Here is a 13,688-nt window from a genome sequence, read left to right as displayed (position 1 = left end):
GTAATTAAAAAGCTACTGAAAGGGCAGTTCAAGGTTATTAATCCTTTATTGATTGTAACCGACTCTCGAATTCGATATATTTATTGTAAAACGCAGATCAAATAAGATGGTGTCCGATCAACCAGATTTTTTACAAAAAAAAAAACAGAAAATAAATAATTGGTAATGGCTCTAAGATTTTTATTCAAGTCGAAGCTCAATTTCAAACTCACCCGAAAGACGATTGTGACACATGTATAACGTATATGAGTACAAAATCAACTTTTGTGAACTCACGCCACGTAATTTACAAAAAAAAATCTTTATTATCTCCAATTGAAACAATACCGACAGGTGTAATTAGAAAGGTTAAAGTACATTATAAGTCGCTAAATTATACTCAAATGATCATTTAAGTCATTTAATTTTTCAGCAATTATAAGATGATCATTACATTTATCAAACTATTTTAAAATAATACTTAAATTTTATCAAATTGATATGAAATAATCAATAAATCTATTATATTTTTACAAGTTTTATGATATTATAATATTTTTTGTAAGAATTCAATAAATTTAATGATGATTTTATAAATTTTATAAATTTAATAACTAAAGTGATCATTTAATCATAATTTAATGAGCAATGTACTTTAACAAACAAAGAGTCAGAGGTGTAATTGAAAAATAGAAAATTGAATTCTGAAGATTTTAAGGCAAAGAAGATTATCTCTCTTGTCTCGTCTTCCTCCCATCCTTAATCCTGCTTTATGTAGCTTTACTCTGCTTTTTTCCCATTATTTTGAATTTTTATTTTCCATTGTCTTCTCTTCAGTTTCAGCTGCCAGTTCCAGCTCTCTTTGTAGAGACTTCCGCTTTGGAGCTTAAATCACTGAAATAACTGGGATTGAAAGAGCAGAAACAGACGGAGAAACTGAATTGTTTCAAACGTAAACTCTTTTTAAGATCCCATTGTTTGAGTTCGCTGCAACTCTTTCTTTGTTTGTTTATCGTTTCATGCATTCATCCCTCTAGTTTATCTGTCCATACTTCTTTGGATTCGTTTCTCTTTTTCCCCCTTTTGTTCAAGATATTTCTGTTCGAATTCCAGGAAAATGGGGTTGACTTCTGGGATTTTTATGGGAATGGTTTTCGGGATTTCGTTGATGGCTGGTTGGCGTTATATGATGAGGCACCGAAGCAGTAAGAGAATCGCAAAGGTATCCTTATTTCACCATTTTTCTTTTTTACGTTTTAAACTTGTTTAGATTTCCTTGATTATTTGATCATAATTCCTTAAACTTTGCTAGTTCAACTGATTTATGAAATGAACTAAAGTGAATTCCGAACCCGTAGTTGAGTGAGTAAATTCATTGGAATATTCCTTGTATTAATTAGACAACCTCGCTTTGTTTTTTTCTATTGGTATAGCGTTAGTTTCTTGAAGTTAAATTTTGGGTATCTTTGATGTAATTAAATAGAAGGATTTTATTTAATTTACTATTTAGTACTTACCATCCCCTTCAAGTTTGGCTATATTTAGTGCCTCAGTGGGGCGGTTATTAGAAATTAGCAGAGCATTTTGTTGTGTGTTGATGTTTGATTGGAGTCGACATGATGAAAGTGGTCAGAGTTCATGTAGAGGAGGAGAAGAAGATCAGATAGAACCGGAGGTAGTTCTCCAGGATGTGTTTCAATGCTTAAGTAAATGAGGGTAGTGCAAGAATGGGAAGGAAATGAATAGCATAAGGTGATAAAATGTGTATACCTTTGGTTAGGCAAAATGAGCTCTTTATAGTCCTTTGGGAGACTTGCTGAGCATCATGTGTCTCTCTCTTGTTGACAGTTGGTGGTCACCTAATTAGAGGTACGGGGTGATCTGTCCTAGTGAAGGAGCTTCCCATGGTCCTCGATATACTAGGTGCGTTGACCTCTGGAGAAGGGAGCTACTAGATCATCACCTGACCTTCTAGAACATGGTCATGGTTACTGAACGGTGCTTGGTTTGCTTTTTGGTTCACCTTTTAGGCGTGTTCACTAGGGGAATCTGATCTTATTACTTTTGTCATCTTCTAAATTTTAGATAAATGAATCTTTTTGTGTGCTTATTAATTGTAATATTTGTCTGCTTCGACAGGCAGCCGATATAAAAGTTCTTGGGGCTCTCACAAGAGATGACGTGAAGAAAATTTGTGGTGATAACTATCCTGAGTGGATATCTTTTCCTGTTTATGAACAGGTTGGTTTAATGGTGTCAAATTAATTATGATTCTTGGAAATATTCTTTTAGGCTACTGTGATTCTACGTGAAGAAAACCAAATTTCTCTTGATTCACTTGTAAAAGTGAAAAATATGGCTTCACAATTTGTGTATACATGTTGTTGATATGAATTTTTGCCGTGTTGTACTAATGTTTAATGTATTTTATATTCATATAAATTTTAATAAGTTAACAATTCTTATTGGGATTTTCATGTATTTTTGTCATGTATTCCCATGTTACTTGGATTAGAATATGAGTGTCAAGAATGAGCATATTCAATTTTTTCAAGTTTACATATTTAGAGTCCTTGTAGGATCATATCCCTATACCCACGTTAAGATATGCACTGGAAATGGGTTTTGGAACGAGTATTTCAAGAATAATAAAGAGTAAGAGTATATTAAGTGTATCTGTGTTGTATTCATGTTTGTTTTTCATGTAGTGTCATATTTCATGTCATGTTCTTTTTTCATGTCTTGTCTGATATTGCCAAGTTTAAGGATGTCTTTCTATTGTATACCTTATACCTGAAAAAAGAAAAGAAAAAAAGGAATCCATTCCAATTTCGATTCGGTATCTACAATTAGCTAATAATTTCATTTTCCTTGAAGAGAAATACCCTCTACCAATTTGTTTGAGAGAGTTGGGTATATTTTCTCTTTTTAACAATAACATTTATTACCTAAAAATATGCATCTTCTACTTGCGTTAGGTGTAGAATACATGTACTTTCATGTTGCAATTAAGACTTTATGCAGTATAGTTGCTTACAGTTATACTATGGTTGGCATTTTTAGGTGAAATGGTTGAACAAGCAATTGAGCAAATTATGGCCTTTTGTTGCGGAGGTAAGCTACTTATTCTTTTTATACTTATATTTTGTGGCCGAGATAGATTATGCTAGTAAGAGCTAACGAAACTTAGCAGTGAGGCTTTCGTGTAACTGAGGTTTTCCACTAATATAGATTCTTTTTAGGCAGCTTGTTCCGCTGTGTTGATGCTTCTGTGAAGTGAAAATAATTGCAGCTCTTTTATATGCAAGTTTGAGCCAAAGTTTGTTTAATGTGATACTTTCAGGCAGCATCAGCGGTGATCAAAGAGTCCGTTGAACCACTCTTGGAAGAATACCGGCCTCCTGGTATTACTTCACTGAAGTTCGGTAAATTGTCTCTCGGTACTGTGGCTCCCAAGATCGAAGGTATGACTTGATGGGGATTGTTACCTCTTTTACTTCTTGTTTCTTGGTATACAATTGTATCTTTTAGCAAGGAGATCTCATTACAATTGTTGTGGGCTTCTTTTCGCTAGCAGTTTTCTCAGGCTTAAATAGTCCTAAAAATATCCTCTAAAGGTTCTCTTTTTAAGCATTACCAGCACGTTCACTTGTGCAATGCAGGTATTCGTGTTCAGAGCCTTAAGAAAGGCCAAATCACGATGGATATTGATCTTCGGTGGGGTGGTGATCCAAGTATAATTTTAGCTGTTGAAGCTGCACTTGTTGCTTCAATACCAATCCAGGTCGGTGCATCAGCAACCTTTCAATCATCTATATTAAATGTAACTGTAATCATGTTTCAACATTGTACAATACCATATTACTTTTCCCATCGTGAGATTCGATTCTTACGGGATGAGATTTTAGGTTTACTATCAGTGTGTTGCTTCATGATGCAGTTGAAAAATCTTCAAGTTTTCACCATCGTTCGTGTCATCTTCCAACTTGCTGAAGAGATACCTTGTATTTCTGCCGTAGTTGTTGCTCTCCTTGCTGAGGTATCTGTTAGAGTAATTTAGAAATTGCTGTAAATGCAGTGGGTTTTATATAGATTGTTTAATGTCCGTTCTGCATTCTCACATTCAAAAATCATATATATATATATATATGTTCTTTCAACTTTTGCTATGGCGTGCTATTTATAAGTGGCTTTAGTCTAAATTTGAAGAACCTGAAGTAGTAAGCTCTTTATAGTCATGAATGAATCTACCCTTTTCTAGTTGTTTTGAAATCATTGATTCTTCTCTAAATTCAATCAGCCAGAGCCTAGAATTGATTACACTCTGAAGGCTGTTGGTGGAAGCTTAACAGCGGTTCCCGGACTTTCAGATATGATTGATGTAAGTTTTATTGGTTTATGTTCGCATATAGATACACCTAATTAATATGGTAGATCTTCCAATTTTATCGTATTCTGTAGGATACCGTGAATTCAATTGTCACAGACATGCTTCAGTGGCCACATAGAATTGTTGTTCCGATTGGTGGTATACCAGTTGATACAAGGTAAATCCGAAACTTCGGTTCTCCATTTGGAATGGTAAACTGCAAAAAGAAAAAATGATTTGGTTTGACTTTTCGAAATTTCTCGGAATGTTGCATGAATCGCTTCTCCTTTTTGTTATGCAGTGAACTGGAGCTTAAACCGGAAGGAAAGCTGACGGTTACAGTAGCCAAAGCTAATGATTTAAAGAACATGGAAATGATCGGAAAATCTGATCCTTATGTTGTTGTGCACATTCGACCTCTCTTCAAGGTTAAAACGAAAGTCATCGAGAACAACCTGCATCCTGTTTGGAATGAAACATTTGAGTTGATTGTGGAAGATAGAGAGACACAGGCACTCACTGTGGAGGTTCGGAACCTGTTTCTCTTTTATTCTTTTTGGTTTAAGCTATCATATTTTCCTTCTAAAATCCTTGTGTCCTACCCGTATTTGGAATAACTTAGAAAAAGTTGAGCAATATCGTGTTGGATGTATACCTGTTTTTGAAACTCATACTCAAGTCTAAGTAACATAGATGTACATACCCGTTACAGTTGGTTTATGCGATATTCGCTATGGCTTCAAACAGGTTTTCGACCAGGACATCGGGCAAGACAAGAGATTGGGAATTGCGAAGTTCCGTTTGATCGAACTGGAACCAGAGACACCTAAGGAGATTAATCTGAGCCTTCTGTCCTCACTTGATACACTTAAAGTAAAAGATAATAAGGACAGGGGAAGTTGTAGCATTAAGGTAGACATTTTGTTTCCCTTCTTGCTTTGTTTTTTTTTTCCCTTTTGAAATATCCTCGTCGGACGCATATACGGACCTGAAACATATTTCTAAGTTCTAACTGATATGTGGGTGTGTTTTCCGGATTAATATAGTCTCGACTTTATTATACTTTCAGCTTTTATACCATTTATTCAACAAGGAAGAACAATCGGCTGTTTTGGAAGAAGAGAAAAGGATCCTAGAAGAAAGAAAGAGGTTAAAAGAAGCCGGAGTTATCGGCAGCACAATGGATGCACTTGACGGAGCGGTTTCGCTGGTTGGATCCGGTGTTGGCACTGGAGTTGGTCTTGTGGGAAGTGGTGTTGGTGCTGGAGTTGGGATTTTCGGGAGTGGCCTTGGAGCTGTTGGCAGTGGACTGAGCAAAGCAGGAAAATTCATGGGGAAAACCATAACAGGGGGTTCCAGCAAAACAAATGAAACCACCACTCCGGTCGATAGCATTGAAGAAAAAGATGATGCTAAGCCATAACTATGAGATCGGCCCTTTCTTTCCAGGCTGATGGAGGGATCGCACCGTTCGAGCCTCTTTATTCGATGTTGTTCCTTTAGGTCCGGTTTCAACAGTTTGTAGCAATATAGTAATTAAACACAAGTTCTGCTTGTTTTTTTATTATCTGTTTCTGTTCTGGTAGAATGGAGTTTGTTGTGACAATCATCGTTTCATCATGTTGAATATGGGCATTTGTCCGACATAGGTAGTTTAATTTTTCATATATAATGTGTTGTTTTATTATGTATCAAAAATTGTGTTTTTATCTTCAATGTGTAATAATATTAAGCTCCTTGCATATTGATTCCTAACTTATTTTAGGGTTATTATCTTATCCTTATTAACCATTTAATTCGAATTTGATAGATTTTGACTTGATTTATCTTTTTCAAAAATTAGATTCGGGTTGGGATGAGTTTGATTATTTAAAGGGTGAGATCGGGTCAGATTTAAGATGAAAAATCTTTAACTTGATAGGACATAATATTGAAAAAAATATATTTGAATTTAATAATAATAATTAGAATATCTCTTTTTATATTTTTCAAATAAGATATTTAACAGAGAAATTTAACGGTGTTACCTAATTAGTTAAAATTCTAAAATTTTCTGACAAGTTGAAGAGTCCATTCTTGCAAATTAAAGAGATTTACTTTTAATATTTGTAAACCCAAGGGGTAAAATTCATAATTATCCTAAATATATAACTGGTTAAGTCCTGAAGCAAGAAAAACCGTTAATTGAACCATAGAGTAGGCCTTATCCAAAAGCAGCAAACACTAAATGCCACATATCATGAGATTCTCTACCTATGAAATCGACAGAAGATTTTACCACAGCTGCAAAAAGAAAACCCGATATCTATTCGAATCAATCTGAATCGTAATAAGAAATTCGATATTTTTTAAATAAATTATCAAATTTTAATCTTATAAACAGGAAAAACGACATTAATAGCACTTGTTTTTAAAATCGAAATCCGATTCAAAACTATTTCATACTTAAATTAAAATTCTTATTATTATCGAACATCGAAATTAAAAAAAAACAATTATTTCGAAAGTGGGTCTTTTGAGTGTGAATCCAACGATTAAACGACAAGAACGAAACCGATTTGTCTATTTGTGTTGAACCCCGTCTTCACCATCCAAAACTGACCCCTTTTTTTCCCACTTGTTTTTCCATCCAAACAAGTTTTTTTCTCGGAAAATCCTGATCTGGGTATTTCTTACTTTTTCTCTTTGTTGACAGACAGACAAGAAGCATCGATTCCAGAAACAGGGAATTAAAGAAGATGTTAAGTGGTCCGGGCACGGACTTGATCACAACCGTGATTGGTTTTGGAATGAGTGCCACTTTCATCGTGTTTGTTTGTACGAGGATGATTTGTCGGAGGATTAGAGCATCTCGAACCAGACATCTCATGTTCCAGGCTCAGTCCAGTGTTGATATTGAACAGGTTTCATAATATTATCTAAATTATCTGCAAATTCTTATCTATATACTCGTTGCATACAGGGATGGATCGAACGAACGTTGAAAACGATCAAATCTCTGAATTTATAATTCTAAACCTCAAATATTACAACTTTGATATGAAATTTTAAAAGTTTATACATTCGTACCATAAAATTTTACGTCTTTTTTTTACTATTTGTTGTTATGGTAATAGCCGGAGCCACAAATGAGAGGACTTGAACCAGTTGTGATTGCTGCAATGCCCACCGTTAAGTTCACTCGCGAGGCTTTCAGTTCCATGGAAGATGCACAGTAAGTTGAAGCTCACCCGTTTTTTTTTTTTTTGATAAAGTACACTCCCGACTATAAGATATTACTTTGTTAAATTCTCTAACTATAAAACTACTATTTTTAATATTATTTGTAGGTCCAAATTAACCATAGGGTAAAATAAATAAATGGTATCCCAATTATATGAACATATTTTATTGAATTCTTAACTATCAAAAGTTACAAAATTGTCTTTTAACAATAGGATATTATTATGTTGAGTCATTCTATTATTAAAATTTATAAAAGTTACATGGCTATTCATATGTTTCAAACTCGTCATTTTCGTTAAAAAAATTGACAGTCATATGAGATAAACGTTAAACTATTAATTGAGATATAATAAAATTGAAATGAACGCTTTTTATGTTTTACCATTTGTTTCAAATACATATCTAAACCAATTAATTTCGGACACATATATATAATTTAAAATTAAATTTTTAGGATAAATAATATTTATTTTTATCATTAAAATTCTTTAATAAGTTGATTTTAAATTCATGTCTTATTTACAAATATATATTTTATTTTATTCAAAATTTAAAAAAAATGGAATTCGGATATAATTTTAATGATAATAATTTATATGTTTCTTTAACAAAGTAAGACTCGGGTTCACGATTGTGACTTATTGTTATGCGCAGATGCTGTATATGCCTAGGCGAGTACGAGGAGAAAGAAGTACTAAGAATGCTGCCCAAGTGCGGCCATGATTTTCACCTTACTTGCATCGACGTATGGCTAAAAAAACAGTCTTCTTGCCCCATATGCCGATTACCGTTGCACGATCCTCCAGAATTCAACACCGCACAATCAGACACGTGACATCCAATTTACTCGTTTTTTTCCAATATTAATATTTAAGTCCACTTTTGAGTGTAAATACAAAATATAATTCTTCAAAAATATATGAGAAAGATTAAATATATGGTTAAAGTATGCAAATGGTACCTCGATTATTGGATGTTACTTTATTAAGTTTCCTGACAATTGAAAGTTACAAAATGATCTTCCGATTTGTTGAGTACATTGACTATTGAAAGTTACAAAATAATCTCCCGACTACAGGACGATGCTTTGTTGAGTCCATTGACTATTAAAAGTTATACAATTGTACCAAAAATAAAACATAAATTTAATGTTAGATATAACTTTGATAAAATTTAGATACTGAGGAAATGGAGGCTCTCTGGGCGTATGTTAGCAGGACTAATGCTCACTCAGATTTTCTTCTTTTCTTCTAATCTTTGTTCGTTTCTCATTCTCTGTGGATTTTCTGGATCTGTTGTGGTCATGGAGTCGGGTTTTGTGAGTCTGGATTGGAAGGATTTGTTCGTGGGTTCAAAAGATCAAACTCTTGAGTTCTTTTCTCTTGAGTTAAAGGATGGTGTGGCTATCGTTAAACCTCCGCCTGAGGTGATTGATGAGGGTATTGCGGACTGGAATCATGCCCTGGTAGGTCAATTTTTTGAATTGGCTCCCAGTTTTGGATCTTTGCAGCGTATAATTGAATCGATTTGGGGGAACTCTTCTCAGGTTAAGGTTTGTATCGCTGGCCCTAATCTCTTTGTTTTTTCGTTCTTTGATGTTGGTTTGAGGGATTGGGTTCTGGATAATGGACCTTGGCATGTTCAGAATAAGCCATTGTTCTTGAGGAGCTGGTCACCTGGTATGCAGAAACTCAGCTTTGACTTCTCCTTTGTCCCGATCTGGGTGCAACTTTATAATGTTCCATTAGAACTCTATTCCCAGAAGGGACTTAGTTATCTCGCTAGTGCCTTAGGAAATCCGTTGTACATGGACACTATTACAGCTTCAAGAGAGAGACTCGAATATGCTAAGGTGTGCGTGGAAATTGAAGCTGGTGTCACCATCCCTGAATCCATTCAGGTTGTCTTAAAGGATGGTTCCTCTGTTGATGTTAGTGTTCATGTTCCTTGGTTGCCCAAATTCTATGCTAAGTGTAATACATTTGGGCACCATATCAATTCGTGTACTGATGGAAGGCAGCCCCATCTGAAATCTAAAGAGGTGCAAGTTTGGAGGAAGAAGGATAGTAAGGTTATAGATTCTGAAAGTAAGGGTAATTTACCTGTTACTGTTATTTCTGACACAGGGACAACTGGATCTGTTAATGCTCCTATTGAGATTCTGCAAAGTTCAGTTTTGCCTCCTGTTCTAGTCTGCAATTCTAAAGTTTTACTTGTGGGTAATGCTGTAGAGACTACAGTGCATGCCCTACAAGAGAGCAGTGAGCCTAATTTGATGGGTGTAAGTAAGGATATTGTTAGTATTTCACTAACTGCTATTGAGGCACGGAAGTTATCAGATGCTACTGGGTCACAGAAGCTGTCAGTTTCTGAGCCTATTTTACTTGAGAAGGCACCTACTGATGGTGTTGATACACAGGGCACTACCCAATCTAGTGACTTCCCAACCCTACAGGACTCCTTGAAGAAAAGGCAAAAGGGAAGGAAAAAAGAGGTCACTAGCTCTTCAACTAAAGTAGAAGCTGTAGTTGAGGGCATCAGGAAAGCCCGAGTGGCTTCTTTGGGGGTAGCCATGCTGCTTAATGAAATAAAGACTAAAAAGAAAGATCAACTTGAGAAAGTCAGAAGTTCTGTGGTGAATCCGAGCACAAGGGCTAGTGCTCAGCTTGCTTCCTTTTGATGATTGTCAGCTTCTGGAACGTTAGGGGGATTAATAACCCCCTCAAGCAGCTGAAGGTGTTAAAGAGGTTATTTGCTTGTGAGGTTGATATTTTCTGTTTGATGGAGACTCGCATTCGTAGTGTGAACTCTGCTAGTCTTACTTCTGTTCTGTCTGAAGATTGGTATTTTGCTGATAATTACGAATGCGCTGAAGGAGGTAGATTGTGGGTCTTTTGGAGGAAACACCTCTCTTTCTCAGTTTTGAGTTGCTGTGACCAGGCCATATCTGTAACTGGGTCTGTTGATGGGCATGTGACTACTATTACTGCTGTTTATGGTAGTAATAGTGGTGTTGCTAGGAGGAGCCTTTGGGAACACTTGGGCTTAGTTGAGAAGATGATTGGCCCCTCCTCTTGGCTAATTGGGGGGGGATTTTAACATCATTGCAAAGGCTGAGGAGAGTTCAGATTTTGATATCATGGGGATTCACTGTACTCCTGATATGAAGGACTTTCAAGACTGCATGGAAGATCTCGAGCTCATGGACCACCCTTTCCTTGGACCATTATTTACTTGGTCCAATAAGCAAGAAGGCTCTTTCTTGGCTCGTAAGTTGGACAGAATCCTTGTTAATGACCGTTGGCTGGTGGATTTCCCTGATTCATTTGTTGAATTCAAGGCCCAGGGGGTATCTGACCATTGCCTGGGTATGCTGTGGACTCATAAGGGAATTATGGCAAAGAACCCTCATCCATTCAAGTTCTTTAACATTTGGTCTGATCATGAGAAATTCCTAGATGTTGTTAGGGATTCTTGGCAGGGCCAATGTGTTGGTGATGCTATGTGATACTTATTCAACAAGTTGAAAAGACTTAAGCATGTTCTTAAGCAGTTTAATTTGGATTATTTTGCTGATATCTCCGGTAGAGTCAAGAATAAGAGGGCAGAATTGGAACAGATTCAGATTTTCAATCTAGCTCACATTAACCAGAGGAAGATTGATGAATAAAGGAAGATTCATGCTGATTTAGTTGATTTAGAAGTTGCTGAAGCTGTTTTCTATAGACAGAAAGCCAAGGTCCATTGGATAAGGGAGGGTGACTTGAATACAAAGTTTTTTCATCAAAGGGTCCTCTCCAACAAGAAGAGGGACACTATTAGGGTTATTAAGAGTGAGGATGGGCAGTGCTATGATTCTTTTGAAGGAATGTCTACTGAGCTAGTGGGTTATTTCACCAACCTCATTGGCTCCCCTGATTCTCTTGTAAAAGGGTGTTCAGCTGAATCTTTGAAGGACCTTCTGAACTACCCTTTGCCTGATGGTGCAGATACCTTCCTTACAAAGGAGGTCAGTGATTTGGAGATTAAAGATGCTCTCTTTAAGCAAGGTAAGGACAAAAGCCCTGGCCCTGATGGTTATACTTTTGGTTTCTTCAAATCTGCCTGGAGCATTGTAGGCAGTGATTTTATTGCTGCCGTACAGTATTTTTTTCCAATCTTCATGTTTATTGCCTGCTTTTAATGCTACAATATTAGTCCTGGTCCCAAAGTCTTTGAATGCATGTATGGAAAAGGAGTTTAGGCCTATTTCTTGTTGTTCAGTAGTTTACAAAACCATCACTAGAATCCTGGTTAATAGGCTTACTCCTTATTTCCCTAGCATGATTTCCTATAACCAGTCAGCCTTTGTAAAGGGTAGGAGCATTGTTGATAACACCCTTTTAGCCCAGGAAATTGTGAAAGGATACTATAGGAATGGACTATCTCCTAGATGTGCTATTAAAATTGATTTGCAGAAGGCTTTTGACTCCATTAACTGGGACTTTCTGCTGACTGTCTTTAAGGCTATGGGCTTTCCTGAAGTTTTCTGTTACTGGATTAGGGAGTGTATTACTACCCCTATGTATTCTGTTTGCTTGAATGGTAGCTTGGTGGGGTATTTCAAGGGGGCAAGGGGGATTAGACAAGGTGATCCCTTGTCTCCTTATATTTTTGTCATGGTGATGAATGTTCTTTCTGCTATGCTAAACAAAGCTGTTAAGCTTGGAATTTTTAGATTCCATCCGAAATGTAGAAGAATCTCCCTAACTCACCTTAGCTTTGCTGATGATCTCCTTGTGTTCTGTCATGGTTCCCTTGAATCTGTTCTTGGGGTCCAATGCACCCTTGAGGGTTTTTATTCTCTGTCAGGACTTAAGCTCAATGCTCTGAAGACGGAACTATTCGCTTGTGGTTTAAGTGGGAGTTCACTTGCTCAGATACATTCTGTTACTGGATTTAGAGTGGCTCAGTTACCTGTTAGATATCTTGGAGTGCCTCTGGTCACTCGGAAACTCTCCATCAAGGATTGTGTTGCTCTTTTGGTGAGAATTAGGGACAAGCTTTCCCAATGGTCTAGCAAGAAGCTTAGCTTTGGGGGTAGGCTTCAGCTGATCAAGACTGTGCTACACAGTATTTTCAATTATTGGAGCAGACAGCTCATCCTCCCCAAGGGGATTGTCAGGGACATTGAGAGGCTATGCATGCGTTTTTTCTGGAAGGGCAGTGACTCTCCTGCCAGAGGAGCTCGTGTTGGATGGAACCAAATTTGTTCATTGAAGTCTGAGGGTGGTCTGGGTCTTAGAGACCTATCTCTGTGGAGTAAAGCGTGTTGCTTGCTGTTGATCAAAAACATTCTGGCTAATGAAGGCTCTATTTGGATAGCTTGGATTAAAGAGTATTGTTTTAAAGCTGTGAGTTTTTGGGAAGTGATCTGTAAAGGCCATTTCAGTTGGATTATCAAAAAGCTGCTGAAGCTCCGCGAGGTGGCTAGAACTTTGTTTCTTCCTAGTACTGATTGGCATTTAATTAGCAGCAAATGGATATGGGAAAATATTAGAACTAGCAGAGAGAAGGTTAACTGGCACAAAGTCATTTGGTTCCCTGCTCATATTCCGAAATGCTCTCTCATTTCATGGATGGTCATCCTTAATAGACTGCCCACTAAGGACAGGTTGATTCGTTTTGGTCTGGAAATGGACAATGGTTGTATTATGTGTGGCAATGGGCTGGAAACACGTGACCATCTATTTGCTAATTGTTCCTTTGCTAAGGAGGTTTGGGATGCTGTTCTTGTCGTGTGTGGGATTCGTTCTGGTCTGTACAGTTGGGATGAATGAATGGATTGGCTGGTTGAGAACTTGAGGGGTAAGTCCCCTCGAGTGAGGTTTTTAAAGCTCGCCTGGACTGTTTATTTGTATCACATTTGGGAGGAGCGTAACCATAGAGTTTTTAGGAGGGTTTCGCGTTCAGTTGATGTGGTTGTTATAAAGATTAAAGAAACTGTCCAATACAAATTGTATAGACACTCTACACATAGAAGAGATGATGTATATAGGCACTTGTATATGTGTTGGGGACTGATATAGTGTTTACCGTTGTTTTGTTGCAGCTTTTGCTGCTTTCTTTGGATGAA

General features: G+C 36.8%; 3 protein-coding genes across 5 annotated transcripts; all 3 read left to right on the top strand.

Moving 5' to 3' along the window:
* The first annotated feature begins 675 nt into the window (after positions 1 to 675).
* LOC120188607 (synaptotagmin-4-like) lies at positions 676 to 5,978 on the top strand. Of its 3 annotated transcripts, XM_039192005.1 has the most exons (13): positions 676 to 697; positions 817 to 931; positions 1,093 to 1,201; positions 2,119 to 2,220; positions 3,043 to 3,093; positions 3,323 to 3,443; positions 3,642 to 3,763; positions 3,920 to 4,018; positions 4,280 to 4,360; positions 4,441 to 4,526; positions 4,650 to 4,875; positions 5,096 to 5,260; positions 5,418 to 5,978. In XM_039192005.1, exons 3-13 carry the CDS (start codon positions 1,097 to 1,099, stop codon positions 5,769 to 5,771), a joined length of 1,512 nt encoding a protein of 503 aa, XP_039047936.1. In that variant the 5' UTR covers positions 676 to 697; positions 817 to 931; positions 1,093 to 1,096; the 3' UTR covers positions 5,772 to 5,978. The 3 variants fall into 3 exon arrangements, with proteins under 3 accessions (XP_039047936.1, XP_039047935.1, XP_039047937.1); XM_039192004.1 differs by lacking the exon at positions 676 to 697 and having other exon boundaries at positions 712 to 931; XM_039192006.1 differs by lacking the exons at positions 676 to 697; positions 817 to 931; positions 1,093 to 1,201 and adding an exon at positions 1,562 to 1,654.
* Positions 5,979 to 7,042: 1,064 nt separating this feature from the next.
* Positions 7,043 to 8,417, top strand: LOC120188667 (RING-H2 finger protein ATL80-like). The gene is made up of 3 exons (XM_039192079.1): positions 7,043 to 7,251; positions 7,465 to 7,562; positions 8,228 to 8,417. The coding sequence occupies exons 1-3, from the start codon at positions 7,087 to 7,089 to the stop codon at positions 8,406 to 8,408; spliced, it is 444 nt and encodes a 147-aa protein (XP_039048010.1). The 5' UTR covers positions 7,043 to 7,086; the 3' UTR covers positions 8,409 to 8,417.
* Positions 8,418 to 10,712: 2,295 nt separating this feature from the next.
* LOC120188544 lies at positions 10,713 to 13,392 on the top strand. Its single transcript, XM_039191940.1, has 3 exons — positions 10,713 to 11,077; positions 11,246 to 11,716; positions 11,874 to 13,392. Exons 1-3 carry the CDS (start codon positions 10,713 to 10,715, stop codon positions 13,390 to 13,392), a joined length of 2,355 nt encoding a protein of 784 aa, XP_039047871.1.
* Positions 13,393 to 13,688: the final 296 nt, after the last annotated feature.

The sequence above is a fragment of the Hibiscus syriacus genome, unplaced genomic scaffold (genome assembly GCF_006381635.1).
Source record: "Hibiscus syriacus cultivar Baekdansim isolate YM2019G1 unplaced genomic scaffold, ASM638163v2 tig00116951_pilon, whole genome shotgun sequence".
NCBI classification, from domain to species: Eukaryota; Viridiplantae; Streptophyta; class Magnoliopsida; order Malvales; family Malvaceae; genus Hibiscus; species Hibiscus syriacus.
This window is presented reverse-complemented; position numbering and strand designations above follow the sequence as displayed.

Coding starts and splice junctions, on each gene's coding strand:
- LOC120188607 (XM_039192005.1), top strand. CDS start 1,097: ATGGGGTTGACTTCTGGGATTTTTATGGGAATGGTTTTCGGGATTTCG. Junction 3,764..3,919: donor TTGCTTCAATACCAATCCAG/GTCGGTGCATCA, acceptor TTCATGATGCAG/TTGAAAAATCTTCAAGTTTT. Junction 4,876..5,095: donor CACAGGCACTCACTGTGGAG/GTTCGGAACCTG, acceptor GGCTTCAAACAG/GTTTTCGACCAGGACATCGG.
- LOC120188544 (XM_039191940.1), top strand. CDS start 10,713: ATGGGGATTCACTGTACTCCTGATATGAAGGACTTTCAAGACTGCATG. Junction 11,078..11,245: donor CAATGTGTTGGTGATGCTAT/GTGATACTTATT, acceptor TGATGAATAAAG/GAAGATTCATGCTGATTTAG. Junction 11,717..11,873: donor GATTTTATTGCTGCCGTACA/GTATTTTTTTCC, acceptor CCTGGTTAATAG/GCTTACTCCTTATTTCCCTA.
- LOC120188667 (XM_039192079.1), top strand. CDS start 7,087: ATGTTAAGTGGTCCGGGCACGGACTTGATCACAACCGTGATTGGTTTT. Junction 7,252..7,464: donor CCAGTGTTGATATTGAACAG/GTTTCATAATAT, acceptor TTATGGTAATAG/CCGGAGCCACAAATGAGAGG. Junction 7,563..8,227: donor AGTTCCATGGAAGATGCACA/GTAAGTTGAAGC, acceptor TGTTATGCGCAG/ATGCTGTATATGCCTAGGCG.